This window comes from Hylobates moloch, unplaced genomic scaffold (genome assembly GCF_009828535.3).
Source record: "Hylobates moloch isolate HMO894 unplaced genomic scaffold, HMol_V3 SCAFFOLD_2, whole genome shotgun sequence".
In the NCBI taxonomy this organism is placed as follows: domain Eukaryota; kingdom Metazoa; phylum Chordata; class Mammalia; order Primates; family Hylobatidae; genus Hylobates; species Hylobates moloch.
Window position 1 is genome coordinate 135279904 of NW_026652277.1, and position 23725 is coordinate 135303628.

General features: G+C 39.5%; 1 protein-coding gene across 3 annotated transcripts in view; it reads left to right on the forward strand.

The window, feature by feature from the left end:
* Positions 1-23725, forward strand: part of DCBLD1 (discoidin, CUB and LCCL domain containing 1) — a 67330-nt gene that overhangs the window by 20335 nt on the left and 23270 nt on the right. For 2 of the 3 annotated variants that reach the window (XM_032157659.2, XM_058435512.1), the window contains exons 2-5: positions 400-612; positions 16634-16768; positions 18344-18395; positions 22177-22249. In XM_032157659.2, coding sequence (XP_032013550.2) covers positions 444-612; positions 16634-16768; positions 18344-18395; positions 22177-22249 — 429 coding nt within the window. In that variant the 5' untranslated portion in view covers positions 400-443. Of the gene's footprint in view, positions 1-399; positions 613-951; positions 1109-16633; positions 16769-18343; positions 18396-22176; positions 22250-23725 lie in introns of those variants that run through there. The other variant, XM_058435513.1, reaches the window with a different exon arrangement.

A 23725-nucleotide genomic window follows, 5' to 3' on the forward strand; every position in this document is an offset into this window, starting at 1 on the left:
GTGAGTAATATTTTTTCTCCATTGTGAATTATTACATGACACTGACTTTGGGAGTGGCTTGGCAAATGCATGCAAGGCCTGCTGAGCAAGTTTGGACGGGTGAATAGATAGATGATTAGAAAAAATAATGATTAAATGATTTGTTTCCTAAGGGCTTTCCGTTCTAATATGTGAAACATTTTGGTCAACAAGAAGATAAAACTGGAAAACAAGAGATGAAATAACCTGAAACAATAGATATTGTTTAATAATTCAATCTTCTTCTTTTGTTTTTTGGTTTTCCTTCTCCCCAAAAACAGTAAAATATGTAACTTGGCGATTGTATTGGACTCTCAGTCCTCAGTAAGAATTAATTACCCCTTCTTCTTTTATTCTTCCCTTCTTTTTTTTTTTTACCAGGTGATGGCTGTGGACACCTAGTGACTTATCAGGATAGTGGCACAATGACGTCTAAGAATTATCCCGGGACCTACCCCAATCACACTGTTTGTGAAAAGACAATTACAGTACCAAAGGGGAAAAGACTGATTCTGAGGTTGGGAGATTTGGATATCGAATCCCAGACCTGTGCTTCTGACTATCTTCTCTTCACCAGCTCTTCAGATCAATATGGTAAGAAAAGAGAACTAGGTTTCTCTGAGCATCAAAATTTTCGATATTTTCAGAGAAGGGCAAGTGGTGTGTTAATTATGCTATATCCTGAGAAGATTAGAAGAGAAACTTGCTTGTGTAAACTCTGGGGGTAACTTAGAAGGATACATTTGCTTCATAAGCTGAAACAGCAAAAGACATCTAAGGAGATGTGAGCCTTGTGTGTGTGTCTCAGAACCTTTGTTAGAGTTTCAGTGCTGCTGGGAAGAGAATTAGAGATACGTGACATTTGGTAAACCATCTACAGTTCATTATTCATTTGACAAATATTTATTGAATAGAACAGTGACTATGTTTCAGGTACTCTGTCAGGAACTGGGATGTAACAGTGAAAAAACAAAGTTCCTCTATGAAACTTGCATCTGCGGGGAGAGGAAGGCAGAAAATAAGCAAATGCGTCTGTAGTATGAGAGATGGTGAGAAAGCAAAGGAATAATGAAAACGAAGGCATCCAAAGGTGAGGTAGAGCCTGTTTGAGTGTTTTTGTGCCACTTCAAATGGGATGGTAGGGAGGCATCATCAGTAAGTGGACATTTGAGCAGAGACCCAAAACGAGGTAAGGGAATGGACTGTTCCGGTATGACTGAGGTCAGAATTTTCTGGGGAAGAAAACAGCAAGTGCAAAGGTTACTTTCCTAAATAGCCTTTGAAATTTAGTGTTTTATGCTTTGAGATGTGCCGTTAGCGCACTGGAACCTGAAATCAGAGTAACAATGACCCTTTGATCCTAAGCACAAGGAAATAGCTCGGGTTGGACAACTTGAAAACGATAACAAAATCTTACATACATTTTTTGAGTATAGAGATTTTCTGAAATTCTCTGTGCACACAACTTTAAAAATGATATAGGTTTTAGGTAAAATCCTGTCTGCCTGCTAGCTCTACTGATAATTTCTCAAACACACACAGCTTTCTCACCTGTCTTGACCTTTGCACCCAGAGTTGCTTCCTCACTCCTGCTGCCTCTTCCCACAGTTTAGAAGCCCAGATCAGCCCTGAGACGATTCAGAAACCTAAACTAGCTCCCATGGGATAAAAAGATCTAAGATTGTTTTTTAATCCCTAGGAGCATTGTCTATTTAATGATGGTTGAGTTACTCCGACAAAGTCAAGATGGTAGTTTCCATATAATTGTTGGTAACTTTTTAACTGTAGTTTGACTCAAATGGGCAGGATGACACTTCCAGGGATGCTGAAGGCCCCTGAGAACACTTATTGTTCCATTACCTCTGGTAATCTAATGTGTATTAACTTATGGAGGCATTTGTCAGGAAGACCCTCATTAGCCAGGAGATTTCTTTGAGATTCTGAGGAGGGGATGAGTGTCAGAGCTGCAGTGTGAAAAGTGATGCAAAGTGCTGCAGGGCCGGAAGCAGCTTTTCCACACGGGTCTCTTGGGGGAAGCATGTGCCTTGCCCGGAAGATGAGCATTTCATTCCACCTGCTGATATAACAGTGGAGGAATCATTTTGTTGCATAAGACTGTCATGTCAGAGGCTAAAGTGAGAGCAACTAAGGGAAGCAAATCCTCCCAAAGCAGGATGTGGCTTTCCCACACCAGGGAGTTTCCTCCATCATCTTTGAGGTATATTCATAAATATACACAAAGGCAGAAAAGGTCAGGGGCGGTGGCTTATGCCTGTAATCCTAACACTGGGAGGCATAGGAGGAATGATCACTTGAGCTCAGGAGTTCAAGCGATCCAGCCTGGGCACCACAGTGAGACCGCCATCTCTACATTATAAGAGAAAAAAGGCAGAAAAGAATGGAATTAACTACGCATCTCAAGCTAGCTTGCAAGGTGATCATGGTCTGCCTCAGGGTGTTATCCTCCCCATTTCTAGATTCTTGAGCTGTCAAGCTTATATGCATCACTAGAAGATGAATAATGAATTGCAATTCATTTGCAGCAATAAAGCCAATTAATTTTTCTCCTTGAATTTTTTTCTGTATAAATTGAACGTTTGTCTTTTGAAAATAAAATGTATGCTCATCTTTATTATAATTATCATTCATTATTATAGAAATAAACATATTCAGTGCCTATTGTATGCCAGGCACCTGCTTGGCTCTTACATATATTTTCTAGAATCCCCTAATCCACCTTCCAAGGTAAATATTATCAGTGCCTTTCCACAGATAGGGAAACTGAGGCACGGTGTGATTAGGTGAACATGCCCAAGATCCCAAGAGTGTACAATTAGGGGTGAAAGAGAGATTTATATCTGTGTCTCTGTAGCTGCAAGATACCTACTCCCACTGCTGTTGTCTCCTGGTTAAAACCACATTGCACTATCATCCTTCCCGGGTGGACTGGCCCATTATTACATTATACAGCAATTTCGTCTAAAACACAAGAAGTGGGTAGTATTTTTTATTGAGGATGTGCTTAAGATAAACTATGTAATGATGCTCAGAATTTCTGTTGTGGCTACCTTAAAGATTTCCTTTGACCAAAAACACTAACCAGACCTATATTTTAACTTAGTTAAATAAACTCCTGGTCTGTTTGAACATCCTCCAGGAATGCAGAAGGAGGAGGAGACAGAAGTGCTTTGTCTTTCAGTGGCTGGCGCTCAGAGAGTGGACATTGCTGTGCAGCTGTTGCCCAGCTTCCTGGAAGGGTGGAAGGGTGGGAGGCATCTCTGCAAGCTGATGTGACCACAGGATCTGGCATGGCTGCAGAGGCAAGGCCCTAGTGCCATTGCAGGGTCCCAAGGATCCAGAGCTATATTGCCTGAAGCAATAAAAGAAGGGAATGTCTGCTGAAATTCAGCAGGGAGAGAATGCATGTTCTGGAATACCACCTTTAATTCCAAAATATGGTGGCTTCTAATGATTATATGTGTGGCTGAAACAGAAGAATCGTTTTAGTTTATCCTGCCCGATATTTTTTATTAACCAACTAATTGTTAAAACCCACTGCCAAAGGATTTTAAAACTTAAAACTATCAGAATTTGAATATGGAGTTAATATTTTGAAAAAGAATAATGTTTTCTGGCATTAATGTTTGCAATGTCTGCCAAGAGTGGACATACTTGGAATGTGATTACATTAACCATTGTGAATATGCTAAAGTTGTATAGTGTTCATCATTATGCAGTCAATTTTTAATGGTTCCCCACCGTGTCAATTTTGTTTTAAATATTTGGTTTATATACTTTGGGTATTTTGATAATTCACATTCTTGCTAACAAAAATGCATTGTAAACAAGTGTAAACACCCACAACAACTTTCACAGTAATCCAGCAAAATATGCACTTGATCTCACTGTTTCCTAATACAGACAAAATGGGATTATTCTTCTTCTGTTTGTCATGTATTATAATTACGGCTGATCTTTCAGATTCAAGAATCCATTAGAAGAATGTACTTGTATGCCTATGGCTGAATTAAGACACTGAGATATGTGTGCTATTAATATTATCCTGGCCAAAACAAAACAAAAAATCTTTAAGAAGTATCATACTTTTCTTAGTAGACTTCATTTTCACTATAGCTAAGGGAATTCTAGGTTTTTGTTTAACAGACCAAAGTAACTGAGACTCCCTTTGAAAAAATGCTAATATCGCTTTTCCAGTCTGTGATCCAGTTCAGGATTATAAAGCAGTTAATTGTCCTGACTTCTCAGTCTTCCTTTATCTTTTGAGAATACTGACCAGTTATTTTACAGAATGTCTGTCAATTGAGTTGATTTGATGTTTCCTCGTGATTGAATTCAGATTATATATTGTGGGCAGACATAATACTACTACATTTTAAAGTAATATTTAAAAGGCTTGCTTATAACAGTTTCTAACGTTAGAAATTATGAGGTCATGTGTCCCTTCAAGAATGAGAACTAAATCTGCGTTACATTTCTTTGCTTCCCTCTTGACTATTTGATTAAATGACTCTTCTTTTTTTCAATCAAAACTGCATTGATTTTTAGGTTATTTCAAGCTGAAGTGTCTTCCTGGAGCAGTTCTTTGTTCTTCAAAGAGGCCTATGTAATATGAAACTTTGAAAGGACTCAAATATAAGGTGTTGCCTTTTTGTAGAAGACAATTTTGGAGAAATTTGGGCACGTGAGATAATAGAAAGTTGATTAAGGTAACCTACCCAGGCTGTTCTAGGATTGAACACACTTTGAAACCTGGACTTTGGAGATTCAGACAAGTGGTTTATTAAATAACATCTCTTTAAATTTAAACATATTGTGTAAGACATTTAAGATGACTGCCTTGGTCTTGTTCTCAGTTCCCCCCTCCCTCATTTTACATATATGTGGTAAAATAACAGGAGGTTAGTTATATAAAACACTGAAATATCTTACACTTTGAGGAAAAATAGCTGCTGATTCAGGCATTGTGTCACACTAATACACACAAATTTAAAATATTAACTATATAATGTTTATTTATAACACCGAAGAGGGAAGGCTTTGCATTCATACTGAAGATACTACTCTTAACTTTACAGCTCTTTAGTGACCGTGTAACCTTGACTTGCCCTCTGGGTAAATTCCATTTCCAGTCTTGCTGACCAGAATGGACTTAGAGATTTGAATTCACTCAGAGGTTTGTTCCCCCCGCCCCAGCTCCGCCTGTAGGGACTCAGAGGAGGTCATTTCTGTTTTCCTGGTCTTTCAAGAAGGTTGGGTCCGAGTTTTCCCTTGAAAGGTGACCTCCACACTGGATGGAGTTTGGGGTGGTTCCGGGACTGCCTGAAGAGCTGTTGGAGCAGTCTTGGCAGGAACCAGACACTGGCCAGTCCTCACAGGCATCTCAGGGTCTCAAAGGAGGTTGTTCTGATGGAGACTTCTAGACTTTACCACCTGGATCAGTGTAGATCAATAAAACCAGGCTGGCCTTGAAAATGGATTGAAACTTTTGTTGCTGCCTAGATATTACACGTGTGTTTAAGAGCAAAAACTCTGTAATTAGACTCCCTTGCCTCAAATTCCTGCCTACTCACAGGTGTGAGCCGCTGCGCCTGGCCCTGACTGCTTATTTCTAAATTGCTTGACCTTGAGCAAATTATTTAAACTTTCTGTGTCTCTATTCCCTCATATTTAAAATGGGCAGGCCAGGTGCGACATCTCGTACCTGTAATCTCAGCACTTTGAGAGGCCGAGGCGGACGAATCACTTGAGCTTAGGAGTTTGAGACTAGGCTGGACAACATGGCAACCCCCCGTCTCTACAAAAAATACAAAGATTACCTGGGCGTGGTGATACATGCCCATAGTCCCAGCTACTTGGGAGGTTGAGGCAAGAGGATCACTTGAATTCAGACGGTCAAGGCTACAGTGAGCCATGTCGTGCCACAACACTCTAACCTGAGTGACAGACGGAGACACTGTCTCAAAATAAAACAAAATGGGCAAAATAATAGTATCTACCACATATAGGTGACTGGCACACTTACATATGACTTTAAAGGATGATACCTGGTACACAGTAAGCAGTTAGTAAACGTTAGCCATTATTTTTCCTCCTCCTCCCCTATCCTCTGCCCCTCTACTCTTCCCCTCCCTCTTCCCAGCCCCCTCTTCTTCCTCCTCCTCCTGAGGTGTCTTGCATACTGTTAATATTGTTTGTCTAAGATGTGCCCTTGTTCCCCTCGTAATATCCTGAGCACTCTGTTCACCAGGCAGAGGCTGAGCTCCAGCAGCACACCCTACCCTACTCCTCCTGGTGGATTCCTGGTAATCCAAGAGTTTGCCCAAATCATGCCAAGCTGGTGGCAAGGGTTCACTGAGCCAGAACTAGCTCCATATACAGATTTTCTCCAGCCTCATGGGATGAACAGAGAACACATATTCTCCAAGCCACAGTATATTCAGTTTGGTTGTTTTATTTACTTCACTGCCACTGCCAGTCTACATCGTCTTTGCATCTTTTTCTCCTTGAAGAACCTCTTGATTTTTCTCCTCTCGCCTTTCACCAGTCTCAATTCCTTCCAGGCCATCTAATGTTGTGTAATTAAAAATAGTTGCAATAATTTCTTTCCTTAGTTCAAAAATTGTTAATTGTGCCCCACTGTCTACAGAAACTTGCTAGCTTAGCGTTGACGCATCGTCTTGCTTTCTTCTTCACTCATTTCTAGCCTCATCTCTGAGTCCTTCATCTCCATGCCGTTTCCCAAATGCATCATACAGTTTCATGGCCTAGTACGTTTTTACAGTCGCTGATGTTATTCCTTCCACGTCCCCCTCTTTTTCTTCTTTTCCTGCTTTTTCTGTCCCTTCTAACACACACAGACACACACACACACACACACACACACACACACGTAAAAGTAAACCCTTCAAGTTTCAAATTCAGGGCTGCCTACCCTAGAACCTTTTCTGATGTTCATCAGTTTGTCCCTTTTCTGTGCGCATGTTCTCTTTCTAAAGTTTCAGTAGAGCATCAGTTTCGGGTTGCGATAATTATTTTAGCTTCTCTGTCAGATACGGGGTGCCCTGAGCCAGGAATTACATTTATTCATCCTCTTTTATTCACCTAATATTTAGTATAGTCTTACAATTGCAGATGTTCAGTCAGTGTTTAAGGACTGAGATTATAAGTAGCTTGATTTTGGCAAACATACTTAAAAATCTGGATTTTTACAAAAGATAAATTGGTGTGTCATTATTCACACTGTAGGGAAATTTACACTAAGATTCCTCTGTAAACATTCCCTCTGCATTTAAAGAAAGCTTTGGTTTACATAAAATTTTAAAACTATGCTTATTGTGTGGAAAAGACCATGTAATAATGTGGAAGGTGCCTGTGAGTGAGCATTCAACTATGTGCAATGCACTGGGCTTAGTACCTTAGCGTTACTAACTCATTTAACCCTTATAACAGCCCTGTGAGATAGGTCCTGTTACCAACCTTTACACATAAAGAAACTGAAGCTCAAAAAAGGCCAACTAACATGCTTATAAGATCACTTAGCGGGACCTGGGATTCAAGTCTGGGCATTTGAGGCCCTGCTCTTCAGCACTGCACCATCCGATTCAGTGTTTGTGTTGAAAGCCATCTGTTCCTGTGGCTTGTGCATAGGAAGACCTGAGGTGTAGTTCTTGTTCGTCACTTGCTGGAAGAAATGGAAACTTCTCCAGGCCTCTCTGCAGGAGTATCCGGAGAATAAAGTGGGAGTCTGAGAAATCACTTACATAGAGTTCCAGTATAAGTTTAAAGTTCAAAAAATGTTTCTTAGTCAAAATGCTAAGAGGAGGCATGGTGGCCAGTGATAGAAAGAAACTCTTTACTATAGGATCCTAATTGTAGTCAATTAAATTGGTTGTGTTCTGCATAATGATTTACACCAGGAAGTTCAAAAATTGTTCTCCTACGTTTTATGTACTTCCACTTCCAATCACAGTATTTTTTTAAGCATTGTCAGTGACTTAGAAGTACAATCATGTGAAGTCAACCGTTAATGTTTATGTAACACTAGGAACGAGAGAAATAGGAATAGTTGGAAATAATACTAAGTGGTTAGACTCATCATCACAACAGGTGTCTGCATGTCATTTTTTAGAATGATACATATCTGACATATTGCAATGAGATCTAATAATTATATCTCATCTGTTGAAGTTTTTTAAATCCCAAAGAGGGAAAAGCACAAGATTGACAGTCTCTGTTTTACAAATGGTTTGTATGTCTCTCAGACGTATTATGAAGTAGAATGAAAAATTTTTATGGCTTTTAAAGATAAAACAAATAGACTTCAAAGAAATTTCCAGCTCACAGAGAGCTGTTTTGGGCTGCAAACACCCTAGAAGTGCGTCCTCCTCTATGGTTGAGGCTACTTTGGTGGAAATTATTGAGAAGGACTTTTTCTTTGTTTGTTTTGTTTTGCCTTTTATGCCAAGATAGAATTCAGAAAGAATCTTTTTTTTTTTTTTTTTTTTTTTTTTTTTGAGACGGAGTCTCGCTCTGTCGCCCAGGCTGGAGTGCGGTGGCGCAATCTCGGCTCACTGCAAGCTCCGCCTCCCAGGTTCACGCCATTCTCCTGCCTCAGCCTCTCCGAGTAGCTGGGACTACAGGCGCCCGCCACCACGCCCGGCTAATTTTTTGTATTTTTAGTAGAGACGGGGTTTCACTGTGGTCTCGATCTCCTGACCTCGTGATCCGCCCGCCTCGGCCTCCCAAAGTGCTGGGATTACAAGCGTGAGCCACCACGCCCGGCCTCAGAAAGAATCTTGAACATATAAAATGTTATATCAGCCAGAATGCTTTACTCTAGGTATTTTTTTTAACACAACCATAAGCCTCAAGGAGAAAAAGCTATTGGGTTCCTCCTCCTCTTTCCCCATAAATACTTCCCTGGAGACTCACTGTGATTCAGTTTCAGTAATTGCCATCTTTCATTGGGAGAGAAGTAATGGCTTAAGTGGGTAGTGAACTCCCAGCGTTGACACACTTCTTGACCTGGGTCCTGTAGCCCCAAGGAAAGCCACACCTTTGTCTAAGAATTCGCCTGCTTCATTTATCATCTGTCACTGATTTTTGTGTGGGAATAAGCGACAAAAATTCTCCAGGGATACCACTTACTGTTACGTGACTATGCTTTTAATGGCACAGTCCAGGAGTATCCCTTTTTTATGCTAATTTCTCTCCTTTTCAAATAAAATGGCCTTGAAAATTCTGTAATGTTGTACAATGACCCTACTGCAATTAGCAAGCAAGGACAAATCTGCGATTTGACTGCATCAAAAACAAATCGAAAATGGACACAAATCTAATGGTGTTTGCAGCTTCAGCATTTCTGGAGATTGTTTTATCAGCATACCTCTGAGCACAGATCTGGGCCACAAGGAGTACCACTCGCCTGGCAGCCAAATTTCCATGTGGCTGGCTCCACCCACATGTACTCCCAAGGAGGGTCACTTAGGTCAATCAGGCATGTTTTTATCTGTCATAAGAAAGAATGATGTGCTTCAGATGATGCTCCAGAAGGTTAATGAGGGTTTTTTGGAGGTTTCGTGTTGTTGTTGTCGATTTATGACAGACCTTTCAGGAGTTAGGTTTTTATTTGATCTCTCAGTGGTTTTTACCACTGACAGTATGGTAGTTAAAAAAAAATCAGAAGTAATACTACTAAGGGAAAGAGGTTTCTTTGTTTCTCTAATGACATGCATACTATTTTTTAAACACGTCCCTTCTATATATAAAACAATAAATTAGTTTTATCAGTTTTAAGATCAAAACCTTATACCCATCTCAAGTGACTTGGAACAAACAACTTTTAACCAAACCATCATTGTCTTGTAATTCCTGGAGTCTTGGGCACACAGTCCAGGAGAATAGAGAAGTGCTATACATTGCTTACAAATTGTCAGATTGCCAGAGAATCAAGAGGATTTCAGACTTGGCTTGTAGCAGACAGTTTATTCTTCCTTATTGGACAGCTTTCTTTTATTCACACATGGAAAGATAAAGGGTTTCCCTTGCAGCTACTAATGAAATAGTAGCCCCAAACAGGGAATGTGCTGAGAGGAACTGGCCTACTGTGCTCAAAGAAGGCAACTCCTACAGTTCCTGGCCCTTTATTCCCTTTGTCCAAGGAATCAGCCCATTGTCTGCTGGAGTCTCATGTCTGGTGCCAAATGCCACAGTGCTGTTCCATTTGGTATCTCTGATAGCTCTTCCCACAATATAGGGCCGCCAGTTACATTCCACAAAAGATAAAAGTTTTTCTTTTTTCCTGATTTTTCTGCCTACTTGATTAACTGCTGTGCCCCGGTGTGATGGGAATTTGTGACTGCAAAGTAAGATGGAACCTGCCTTGCAGACAGGGATAGATAGAAGTGAGAGAATGTAGGAAGTTAGGTGGCAAGTCCAAGTGCTATAAAACACGTAGCACTGCTGGTTCTGAAGCAAACATCCATGCAAAACTGTGCGTCCTATTTTTAGGGAGGGGTTGGATTTCAGTCTGACTGAATTGAAGTATGTTTGCCAATCCAAGAACACTGCCTGAGCCCAAGAATATAACCACAATCAAAGTTAGAAGTCACCGAGCTCTCATGTGGGTATCCAATGAAATTGTCTTTGTAAACATTTAAATGTAGGTGTTGATCCTTTTTAAAAGTCAGGAGACCTTTGGAGAGTACCAACAGTGAAGTATATCACGTGGGCAGGGGTGAGTGGAGAAGGATTTTCTTTCATAAGACAAGAGATTATCCTTGAAGGAGTCTGGCGGAGCACTGAGGACATTGCTTAGGACAGACTCCCAGGGTCTTTCCATGGTTTCCCATTAATTATTTTTCCCTCTCACTGCTATCATATTTTTCCGTTTTTCTCTCTTGCCTTTTAACTCTAGGAATGTAATTATTAACTTCTAGTCTATGAAAGGAATTTTCATCTGTCAGACCTTGAGACAGGCAATAATTTGGATGCTTTGCCATAGGCAATACTACAGCCAGTATTCAACTGTTATCCCCCACCCTGAATTAAAACTCATTCTTGCCATTCTGATGTTTGTGATTATGATGAAATGATCAAAATAACTCTTCAGACCAGGCACTGTGGCCCATGTTTGTAATCCCAGCACTGTGAGGAGGCTGACACGGGAGGATTGCTTAAAGCCAGGAGCTTGAGACCAACCTGGGCAACTTAGTGAGACCTCATCTCTACAGAAAAAACCAAAAAATTAGTTGGACATGGTGGCACACACCTGTAATCCAGCTTCTTGGAAGGCTGAGGTGGAAGGATTGTTTGAGCCCAGGAGGAGCCATGATCACACCACTGCACTCCAACATTGGTGACAGAGAAAGATCCTGTCTCAAAAAAAAAGAAAAAAATCCTCTCAATGATGATATTTATAGAGAGAGAGTATCTCCTACCCCTCTAGTTACAATTTTGCAGCACAGTAATAAAAATATGAAGGGGATTGATGTCTGTGTGGTAAGGGTAATTAAAGGGGTATGTGTTTACATTTTCCTTCTTTGATCTGCGAAATAGTTACATGCCTATCATAACTGGGAGGATGAAACCAAATTAGAGTTTTACTCTATTTATATGTTTTTGGTCTAGGAAATCATATATATTGCACAACAACTTAGTATGATGGTATACACTCTTATTTGTGTAAAATATGTATACTTTTTGCAACTTTTCCTTTCAACTGTTTCATAAAATCTAAAAAAAAAACTAAACAAGTTCTCACTGGTAATCAATTTAGACTTGCTTACCTTACAGTTTTGGGGTTTTGTTTGTTTGTTTGTTTGTTTGTTTTGAGATGGAGTCTTGTTCTGTCACCCAGGCTGGAATGCAGTGGTGGGATCGTGGCTCACTGCAACCTCCACCCCCCAGGTTCAAGCAATTCTCCTGTCTCAGCCTCCTGAGTAGCTGGGATTACAGGCACCCACCACCATGCTCGGCTAATTTTTTTTTTGTATTTTTAGTAAAGATGGGGTTTCACCACGTTGACCAGGCTAGTCTTGAACTCCTGACCTCCTGACTCCACTCACCTTGGTCTCCCACAGTGCTGGGATTACAGGCGTGAGCCACCGTGCCTGGCCACCTACAGCTTTCATTAGAACTCATTGGAATGCTATAGAAATTTAAGGAGAGATTACTATCATCATCACCGTTTGGGGAGGGGTGTATTAGTGGGTTAATATAAAAAATGTGATTTGAAAACATTCTAACTTATTAAAAGCAACAAGTTACTAGTTACGTCACAATATTCATCCTTAGGTTTACAAAGCAAGTGTCTTCACCCCTCTTATCTGTGCAAAGAACAGAAGAATTTCAAACAACTAAAACAAACAGAATTAGTTGGAAAAGGCAAGTATAGCAATCTGACTCACCTTAACTTTGCAAAAATGCTTATCATTCTACTTATTTAGTCTGAATTGCCTATCTGCTGTGCTTGTGAAAAAGAGTAAAGTTTATAAAAATCCGTATTATTCATTACACAAATTTTTTTCTTGCTTCTTTATACTTCGCTTCCTGACTTCTCCATAGTATTTAAAAGTGACAAGATTAAAAATATTTTATGAATCTCTTAGTTGGATTTGGCTTTTAGAAACTGTTGTAAAAAGAGCATTTCAGTTAATTCAAGCAGTTTTTGGGAGGCCGTCACCTGCCAGGTACTATGCAGTCTGTTGGAGATAAAGGGATGGATATAAAAGTTCCTTGCACTATGGAACACAGTCTGAAGAGAAAATAGGTATTACTTATTTTTTAATGTATTCATTTTTAACAAGCACTTATATAGCTCTTACTATGTGCTAGGTACTATTCTAAGTAATTTGAAAGTATTGGCCAGGCGTGATGGCTCATGCCTGTAATCCCAGCACTTTGGGAGGCTGAGGCGGGCAGATCACGAGGTCAGGAGATCGAGACTATCCTGGCTAACATGGTGAAACCCCATCTCTAATAAAAAAAAAAATACAAAAAATTAGCCAGGCATGGTGGCAGGCGCCTGTAGTCCCAGCTACTCAGGAGGCTGAGGCAGGAGAATGGTGTGAACCCGGGAGGCGGAGCTTGTAGTGAGCCACGATCGTGCCACTGCACTCCAGCCTGGGGACAGAGCGGGACTCCATCTCAAAACAACAACAACAACAAAAAGAAAGTATTAACTCATGTAAGTAATTGCATATTATTTACATGAGTGTTTCTAAAGAGGGAAGTGAACATTTTTTATTTAGATTTCACTATAATTTATTAATAGGAAATGCTAGAAATTTGGCATGTGAGGGTAAGCATATAGCATTTCTTTCTTATTCTGTCACATGTTCAGTATGTGAAACTTGGAACAGAGAGAAATTGGATCCTTTATACCAGAAGGGCAATGCTTAGTTGTGTCATGATCGTCTGACTCTTTAGCATGTGTATTAGTCCATTTTCATGCTGCTGATAAGGACATACCTGAGACTGGGCAATTTACAAAAGGTTTAATTGGACTTAACAGTTCCGTGTAGCTGGGGATGCCTCAAATCATGGTGGAAGGCAAAAGGCATGTCTCACCTGGTGGCAGACAAGAGAAAAGAGCTTGTGCCGGGAACTCCTTTTTTTAAAACCATCAGATCTCATGAGACTTATTCACTATCATGAGAACAGCATGGGAAAGACCTTCCTCCATGATTCAGTTACCTCCCACCGGGTCCCTCCCACAACACATGGGAATTCAAGATGAGATTTGGGTGGGGACACCCAAACCATATCATTTCGACCCTGGCCCCTCCCAAGTCTCATGTCCTCATATTTCAAAACCAATCATGCCTTCCCAACAGTCCCCCAAAGTCTTAACTCATTTCAGCATTAACTCAAAAGTCCACAGTCCAAATCTCATCTGAGACAAGGCAAGTCCCTTCTGCCTATGAGCCTGTAAAATCAAAAGCAAGTTAGTTACTTCCTAGATACAATGTGGGTACTGGCATTGGGTAAATACAGCCATTCCAAATGGGAGAAATTAGCCAAAGGGGCTGAGGCCCCATGAAAGTCCGAAATCCAGTGGGGCAGTCAAATTTTAAAGCTCCAAAATGATCTCCTTTGACTCCATGTCTCACATGCAGGTCATGCTGATGCAAGAGGTGAGTTCCCATGCTTGGGCAGCTCCACCCCTGTGGCTTTTCAGGGTACAGACTCCCTCCCCACTGCTTCCACAGGCTGACATTGAGTGTCTGCAGCTTTTTCAGGTGCAATGGATCTACCATTCCGGGGTCTGGTGGCCCCCTTCTCACAGCTGCACAGGATGGTGCCCCAGTAGGTACTCTGTGTGGGGGCTCTGACCCCACATTTCCCTTCTGCACTGCCCAAGCAGAGGTTCTCTATGAGGGCCTCTGCAGCAAACATCTGCCTGGGCATCCAGACATTTCCATACATCTTCTGAAATCTAGGTGGAGGTTCCCAAACCCCAATTCTTGACTTCCATGCACCCGCAGGCTCAACACCACATGGAAGCTGCCAAAGCTTGGGGCTTGCACCCTCTGAAGTCATGGCCCGAGTTCTACGTTGTCCCCTTCCAGCCATAGCTGGAGCAGCTGAGACACAAGACACCAAGTTCCTAGGCTGCACATAGCACAGGGACGCTAGGCCTGGCCCAGGAAACCACTTTTTCCTCCTAGGCCTCTGGGTCTGTGATGGGAGAGTTTGCCTTGAAGACCTCTGACATGCCCTGGAGACATTTTCCACATTGTCTTGGGGATTAACATTCGGTTCTTCATTGCTTATGTAAATTTCTGCAGCTGGCTTGAATTTCTCCTCAGAAAATGGGATATTCTTTTCTATCGCACTGTCAGGCTGCAAATTTTCTGAACTTTTATGCTCTGCTTCCCTTATAAAACTGAATGCCTTTAACAGCACCCAAGTTATCTCTTGAATGCTTTCCTATTTAGAAATGTTTTCCACGTGATACCCTAAATCATCTCTTTCAAGTTCAAAGTTACACAAATCTCTAGGGCAGGGGCAAAATGCCACCAGTCTCTTTGCTAAAACATAACAAGAGTCACCTTTGCTCCAGTTCCCAACAAGTTCTTCATTTACATCTGAGACCACCTCAGCCTGGACATTATTGTCCATATCGCTATCAGCATTTTGGGGAAAGCCATTCAACAAACCTCTAGGAAGCTCCAAGCTTTCCCACATTTTCCTGTCTTCTTAGCCCTCCAAACTGTTCCAACCTCTGCCTGTTACCCAGTTCCAAAGTCACGTCCACATCTTCGGGTATCTTTTCAGCAGTGCCCCACTCTACTGGCACCAACTTACTGTATTAGTCCGTTTTTATGCTGCTGATAAGGACATACCTGAGACTGGGCAATTTACAAAGAAAGGTTTAATTGGACTTGCAGTCCCACATGGCTAGGAAAGCCTCAAATCATGGTGGAAGGCAAAAGGCATGTCTCACATGGTGGTAGACAAGAGAAACGAGCTTGTGCAGGGGAACTCCTTTTTTAAAAAACCATGAGATCTCATGAGACTTATTCACTATCATGAGAACAGCATGGGAAACACCTTCCCCCATGATTCAATTACCTCCCACTAGGTCCTTCCCACAACACATGGGAATTTGAGATGAGATTTAGGTGGGGACACAGCAAAACCATATCAAGCAGTTTTGTCCCTATTGGTTCTGGTTAATATAACCCCAGTTTTATTCATATTGACTTGGAGCAGTCTTTTTCTTTGATTCTTCTTCCTTGATCATGATTGTTGTTGCCACTGACTATTTCCATACTGTTTTGAGAGAAGTTAATAAATAATACCTCTCTTCAAAATTTGCTAATCCCCATTTCATAGAGATTGTCTTGCGTATGTTACTTCAAAATGACAATTTAAAAGCTAAACTTTAGTTTGAGTAGTCTTAGGAAGAGTTTTTGTTATTTTAAGCTCCAAATGTAATTTTGCCCTTTGAAAGTTCATTGAGATCCCTATTGCTTTTCAAGCAACTTATTTTAGAAACAATGTTTTACCCTTAATTGTCTAATTTTGTACTATAATATTTCAAAATGTTTTAGAAGTTTTTCTGCTTTTGTACACATTTTATAAATCAAAATGAATTTGGGGGATTAACCAGAAGTTACTGTGAAGGAAAATCAATGTGTATGCTGCATGTGAATACAATTCTTACCATGCTTTGCAAAGTCTTTTAACCTTAAAACTTCCCTGAAAAAAAATGATTTTTTTAGTTTATTTGAACAAATTTAGGAGGCCCCTAGAATAACATTTTTGTAATAAAATTTTCTTTACTACCTAATGTGTTTGACCTTTGTCTTCTTTTTAAAAAAAACAAAAGCTATCTCTTGGGTTGCTCACAGTTAACTAGTTCCAGCCTATTGCTTGTCTAGAGTAAGCCACTTTCCCCCTTGGCTTAGTTCACAATCAGTCAGAAATTATCAGTCTGAGCGTCAAGCTAAATTTCAGTTGGTAAAGATTATAATCATACATATGTATTGTCTAGTAAATTTGGCCTTTCAAGGAAAAAAATGCCATATACCAATCATTCGTGCTAGTATAAATTTTGAAATGTGCCACAAGTGTGCTTTGTTTTTAGGTCCATACTGTGGAAGTATGACTGTTCCCAAAGAACTCTTGTTGAACACAAGTGAAGTAACCGTCCGCTTTGAGAGTGGATCCCACATTTCTGGCCGGGGTTTTTTGCTGACCTATGCAAGCAGCGACCATCCAGGTATAACAGAAGAATCAACACAAATCTCTAAACGTTATCTAAGAATTCCTCTTGCCACTTATCCCCATCCCTGGACATAATTGTGGACTCAGATGCAGAATTAAGATATGAGGAAGAAGAGGAACATTGTATCTTTGTAAATGGTTAGGTCTGAACTGAATCATATTGTGACACAGGTGTGTCCAATCTTTTGGCTTCCCTGGGCCACATTAGAAGAAGAATTGTCTTGGGGCCACACATAAAATACACTAACAATAGCTGATGAGCTAAAAAAAAAAAAAATTGCAAAAAAAATTTATAATTATGTTTTACAAAACTTTAGGAATTTGTGTTGGGCTGCATCCAAGGCCATCCTGGGCTGCATGTGGCCCAAGGGGCATGGGTTGGACAAGCTTGTTAGCATGTTAGATTGATCAGTTGACTTATATGGGATAGGATTCATCTCATTTTTCCTAAAAACCTTGGATAGCACACCTTTGTGTTCCCCTCCTGACCCTTCGAAGTCCTCACTATTCTCTGGAGCCCTCCCCCATCCTCCTTCCTAGCTCAGGGGCAAGGCTTTTCACCAGTGAGCCCCTCCCCAACACACACCAGTACACCAGCACGGGAGGCATGCACAGTGTGTGCAGGATGAGGAAGTCAGTGTCACACAGTGTAATAACTGTAAAGCTGAAACTCATATGGGAGAGAAGGGAAGGGAAACACGAACACTGATGAGAGAGAGAAGCATGGGCTCCTGTCCTGGGCTCTTGTGCTTCAGAGTAATTACTGTGCAGCCCATACCATGTCTGGCTATGGTCGTAGAGGTTTCTGCTCTCAGTCCTCTCTGGCAGAAAAGCTCTGGGAATGAGGTGCGCCATTCATTTTCCTCTTAGCCAATCAGCTCTGACTAATCACAGCAGATGCCTGCATGGCCAGTGTTCACCATATACTGCTCCCAAAGAACTATTACAGTAAGTGTGCAATATTTTGGAAACCATCTTATGTTGATCTAAATGCATCAAGATTCACCGTATCTTAGCCTTTATTGCTGAATATTACTTTGGTTCTGTAAATTACTCCAGAGAGCACCTTCTTTTTTAAAATGCTTTATCCTGGTTGATGAAAGCTTATGTGCTGTAGGTTTTCTTGGTAAAGATGTGCTTCTCTGTCATCAGATGCCACTGGCTAAATTGTTGAATTAAAATGTTTGTGGGAACCTTCCCTATGAACTATGTTGGGCTTTTGAAATTATTTTCTTCCTGCCGGGGAACATTATACACCTGGTCTTTGTAGGCATATAGTGGATAGCAACTAGAGTATTGTTTTTTTCTGTTAACTACAGACTCTGCTATCATTTACTAGATGATTATGTTGAAAAACTATCATTGGTGGCAGAAAAAAGAAATGAAAGGAACTCATTAAATACTGGAGACAGTGATTCTCAGTGTTTATTTTTAAAAGGAAAATTCTGAAAACTACATAGTGAATAAATGCTTTTTTAAAACTCTCTTTTATTTTAAAAGAAAGCTTTGCAGCATGAGTGTCCTAGTTTTTATTCATTCTGTTAATTGCAATTATCTTTATTTATGACAGATTTAATAACGTGTTTGGAACGAGCTAGCCATTATTTGAAGACAGAATACAGGTAAATATAGGTATCCTAACTGTGTTGTAGTCGTGTATTGCTGAACATTTTGTTTTCCTTCACGTTAAACTAGATACATTTGTACTTAAAGCTCTTTTTACCATTCATGTTGTAACTAATGAGGAATATCTGAAATAGTTTCTTATATAGCAGGAAGTCAGCAAACATTTTCTGTTAAGGGGTAGATAATAAATATTTCAGGTTTTCCAGGCCATACAATCTCTGTTGCATTTATTCATGTAATCTCTGTTGCTGTTGTAGCAAGAAAGCAGCCATAGACACTATGTATACACTAACAGACATGCTGTGTTTCAATAAAACTGTATTTACCAAAACATCAGTAGGGCGGATTTGGCTCACAGGCCATAGTTTGCTGACCCCTGAGTTCCACTATAGGGCCAATGAATCATTACCAAGTCTAGACTGTACTTTTTTTCCTGGCTGGTATTTGGGAGTGACTTTTAAAATTCTTTCATTTGGGAGGAGGTGCATTTTGTCTTTACCACTAGAGAAAAACCTACTGCAAATAAGAAGATGAAAGTTTTCAACCCAGCTTTAACTGGAAAAACTACGTAGCCACTTTGATGTACATTTCCTCATCTATCAAGTAAACAGTCTAAAGCAGAATTTCTTAGCCTTGGCACTATTGATATTTTGGGTCAATAATTCTTTATATTGCAGGGCTGTCCTGTGCGTTGTTAGATATTTAGCAGCATCCCTGGACTCTATGTCCTAGATGTCAGTTGTGATAACCAAGAATGTCTCCAGACATTGCCAAATGTCTCATGGTGGGCAGAATCGCCCCCAGTGGAGAACCGCTAGTCTAGAGATCATTGTCAACAACACTAACAAAAACTATGACTGTTTTTTTTTTCTCTCTTTTTATGAAAGAGGGTCTTGCTCTCTTGCCCAGGCTGGAGTGCAGTGGTACAATTATAGCTCACTATAGCCTCAAACTCCAGGACTCAAAGTATGCTCCTGCCTCAGCCTCCCAAGTAGCTGGGACAACAGATGTGCACCATCATACCTGGCTAATTTTTAGATTTTTTTAGAAATGGGTGTCTTTCTATATTGTCCAAGCTGATCTCTAACTTCTGGACTCAGCTTCCCAAAGTGCTGGGATTACAGGTGTGAATCATGGCACCCAGCTATGACTCTCTAGAGTGCTTTCCTAGTGCCCAGTATAGCTCTCTGCACTTAGCACAGAGTAAGTAGCTCTTGTGAACGTTTCAACATGTCTGCAAGGAAGGTTCTGTTACATCCTAAAAACCAAAGTACAAACCAGTTAAGACTTGCTGAGGGCTACACACCTCATAAGTGTAGCCAGGAAGTCAGGCTTAAGAGCCCGTGGTCCTATCTCAGACATTTGGACATTCTAATGAATGAAATTATTTTATGTGCAGAAACAACTCTAGTATTAACTAATATTATGTCTAATGGGGGAAAAATGAAAATGAGCAATAATTAAATATTGCTTTTAAAGTTACTGTTCATCCAATATACACATATGCCAGTATTATCTATTCTAGCTATACCTCTACAGTCCCAGTTGGTGATAGGGCCTCTGGACATCAAATGGTCATTTCCTCTTCTCCTAAAGAAAGGGAATATATCCAAGCTTACAGGGTGTCATTATGGTGCCAGATTATCTCAGCTTTAGCCCAGCCATTTTGTAGTGTTTAGATTAAAGATAAGGCCTGGTGACTAATAAAGGTCCACAAGCCCTCATCCATAATTATGAAGTATAGAAAGTTTTGAAAGCCTTTTGTAACTCATTTGGTGGTGATTCTTGATTAATGTGACCTTAAATTCGTTTGACAGCAAAATTGGACTAGATTAACATGTCTTTACATATGTTGTTTAATATGACTATTAAGGCATTTGACACAAGTATTTTAATGTTTTTTATTAATGTGTGCAGACCCCACCAGCATATTACATCATATACATCATTAGAACTGTTTTACTTTTCTAGAATCCAAGAAATTCTGAATTCTGAAATACAGCTGATTGTAAGGGAATTGGCTCTAGGGAATTGTTACCCTGTAATGGGAATTCCCATTATTTTTATTTCCTAATTCCATGAGTACTGCTGCAATGCAGGGACTCCAAAAGGTCAATGGGAAAAAATTATGGAATATTTATTTGGATAGTTTTGATAATTAGTTGTTACATATATAATTTGCCAAGTCAGCAAGAGGACACTGAGAGGAAATGAAATAAAAACAACTTCTATTCTGGAATCTGTTTGGGCTGGTACATTCTTTTTAAACAAACCAAGTAAACATTATGTAAAGTGGTGTATATATAGAAGTAAGGGCACATGGCATGCATCTTCAAAGCTGACAACATTTTTATAATACTTTGGCTTCCTTTTTGTGTGTTTTTTATAGATGTTTATAGCTGTCTTCATATCTTGTTGGTATGTTGACACTTGAAGGGACTCGAGATGAAGAAACAATCTAAGAGAGATTATATGCAATATCAGGGTCTCACTGCTAGCTAGGTAGTGCCGGAGCCTGTGTCACTCTGCTCCTAGCACTGACACCCTTCAGCTGCACCACATGCTGTGACATGTTTCTGGAAAGTTTCTTGAAAGATGACTGTTAAGTAAATTGAATCCTATTTTTTTTTTTTTTTTTCTTTTTTGAGATGGAGTTTTGCTCTTGGTCCCCAGGCTGGAGTACAGTGGCATGATCTAGTCTCACTGCAAACTCCGCCTCCCAGGTTCAACCGATTCTCCTGCCTCAGCCTCACAAGCAGCTGGGATTACAGGCATCCGCCACCACACCAGGCTAATTATTTTTGTATTTTTAGTAGAGACGGGGTTTCACCATGTTGGCCAGTCTGGTCTCAAACTCCTGACCTCAGGTTATCCACCCGCCTTGGCCTCCCAAAGTGCTGAGATTACAGGCGTGAGTCACTGTGCCCGGCCTTGGAATCCTAATTTAAAAATATATCCTTTTTTTCTGATTACAAAAGTATTTCATAACTAATGTAGACCAGACCATCTAATATGGTAGCCACTAGCCACGGGTGGCTAATGAGCACTTGAACTGTGGTGAGTGCAAATTGAGGTGTGTTGTATAAAATGCACCCCAGATTTTGGAAGTTAACAAAAGAGAAAATATCTTATTGGTATTTATTTCTGTTTATTACATTTAGAAATGATAAAATTTGAACATGCTGGATTAAATAGAATATATTATTAATTTTGCATATTTCTTTTTACTTTTTAAAAATGTGACTACTAGAATATTTAAATTTGTATATGTGGCTCCCATTCTATTTCTATCAGACAGTGCTAATATAATGGCAATATTACAGTATGTATAACACGGAAAGTGAAAGTTCCTCACAGTCCTACTCCCAGAGAGAATCTAGGGATATTCTTCTTTGTCTTTTTTATCCATAGAAAACAAAACTGTTACATATTTTAAACATTTCTTAAAGAAACAAGATTATATAATGTTTAGAAATGTTCCTATTTCTGAAAAATATTTATTGGAAGTCTTAGAAACAAGTACAATGCATTAGGGAAGCTCACTGTTTAATAGACTTTATGGTGAATCCTTATATAAAACAAATAATTATTGTGTAAAAGTTGCCTTCAGATGAACATTGTAGATCAATCTGTATTTTCACAAATCAGGTTTCTAATTTGCTATTAAAGCAAGATATTATATGGAGGGCAGAAAATACTTTAAAAATTTAAGTACAGTTTAATTTTTTTGGTTGTGTAATTTAATAAAATATAAATTATTTATTTTTCTTTTTCCAGCAAATTCTGCCCAGCTGGTTGTAGAGACGTAGCAGGAGACATATCTGGGAATATGGTAGATGGATATAGAGATGTAAGTAATTGAGGGTAATGGCAGAGAATGAATTAAAAGGAGTAAGTGCTTTACTCTGCCTAAATTAATTACTGAGTAATTAAATGAGATATAAAACTCTAGATAGATGCATGAGTCTCTCTCCTCTGAGAATAAATGAAATAAGTATAAAAACCAAGGTTACCCATGCATTCATTCCTATTTCTAGCATTTCCAGCTAAGCTTACTATAAATGAAATGAAAAACAAAAGTTCACCATCTGAGAGTATCATTCCATCCACTTTTTGCAAGAGGTTATAGATTTGCATCCTTTTTGTCATGGTTTATTTCTTTAACATTCCACCTGGTTCCTGTAATACAGCAAAGAACATGAATATTCATATCATAGAATAGTGACATTGTGTCTGGGGCCAGTGAAGCCATCCACCCTGCTCTTATTCCCCACTCTCTTTGCAAACCAAGTTCTTATGTCTAGTAAGACTACCTGGGTTCTGTAGTAATACATTGTTCCTGCATGTCCTATCTCAGATACATAATCCTCCACTTGTTTCTATTTACAGATTTCTGTCCTGGAAATCTAGTGTCTGATTTTTTTAAAATTTACATTGCTATTTGAAGTAGTTGGGTTTATAGCCTAGTTTTTGGGAAGTACCTGAGTTATTAGAAATCTATAGCAAAAACCTATTGTTGTGAAACTGTTCTTAAAGTTATTAACGTGGGAAAACAACCTTTATCTACTTGTTCTAGGTGATTGATAAATCCTCTGTGGCATGAGGAAAAAGTTTGACTGTGATTTTTTCTTTTAGCACATTCTGATTCTGGGAACAGCAGATTTTGTTGTTATTTTGCCTTTCGTTCCCCTTTTCTGTATTTTCATTTACAAGATTGACACAGGATACTCATTTGACCTATAAATGGACTCTTAAAATGTTTTACACTGTTTCAGTTTGAAGATTTACCTGGCTTAGGCAATTCTTAAATGACTACAGGGAATTAAGAGAAATAAAAAGTTGACATTTTTTCCCAGCAATAGAAAGTTTTTATTTATTATTTTCCTGTTCTATGCAAGAAATGTAAGAATTATGTACAATAAGAGAAATAGCATAGTTTTTTCTTACTGTAGATGTTTATCTTACCTCCTCCTGACAGAGCTATATTTTTTAGCGTAACAGGTAAATGGTTTCCTGCATGGTAGATGGGAGTACATGATCCCTAAGTGCTGGCAAACAGGTTTCCTATTTGACTCACTAACTGATGGTGCACTATTCGCTTTTAGAATGATTTTATCTGCAAGGAAATTTTGTGTTTTGAAAACTACTCTCTTCAAAGAACTCGGATTAGTGCCTTTTTTGTATATGTCAATGTCGTGGATGTATTAGATATTTATTGCTGCATAATAATATTACCATAAACGTAGAGGCTTAAAGTGGCACATATTTATTATCTCATTTTCTGTGGGTTAGGAGATTGGACATGGTTTAGCTTGGTTCTCTGCAT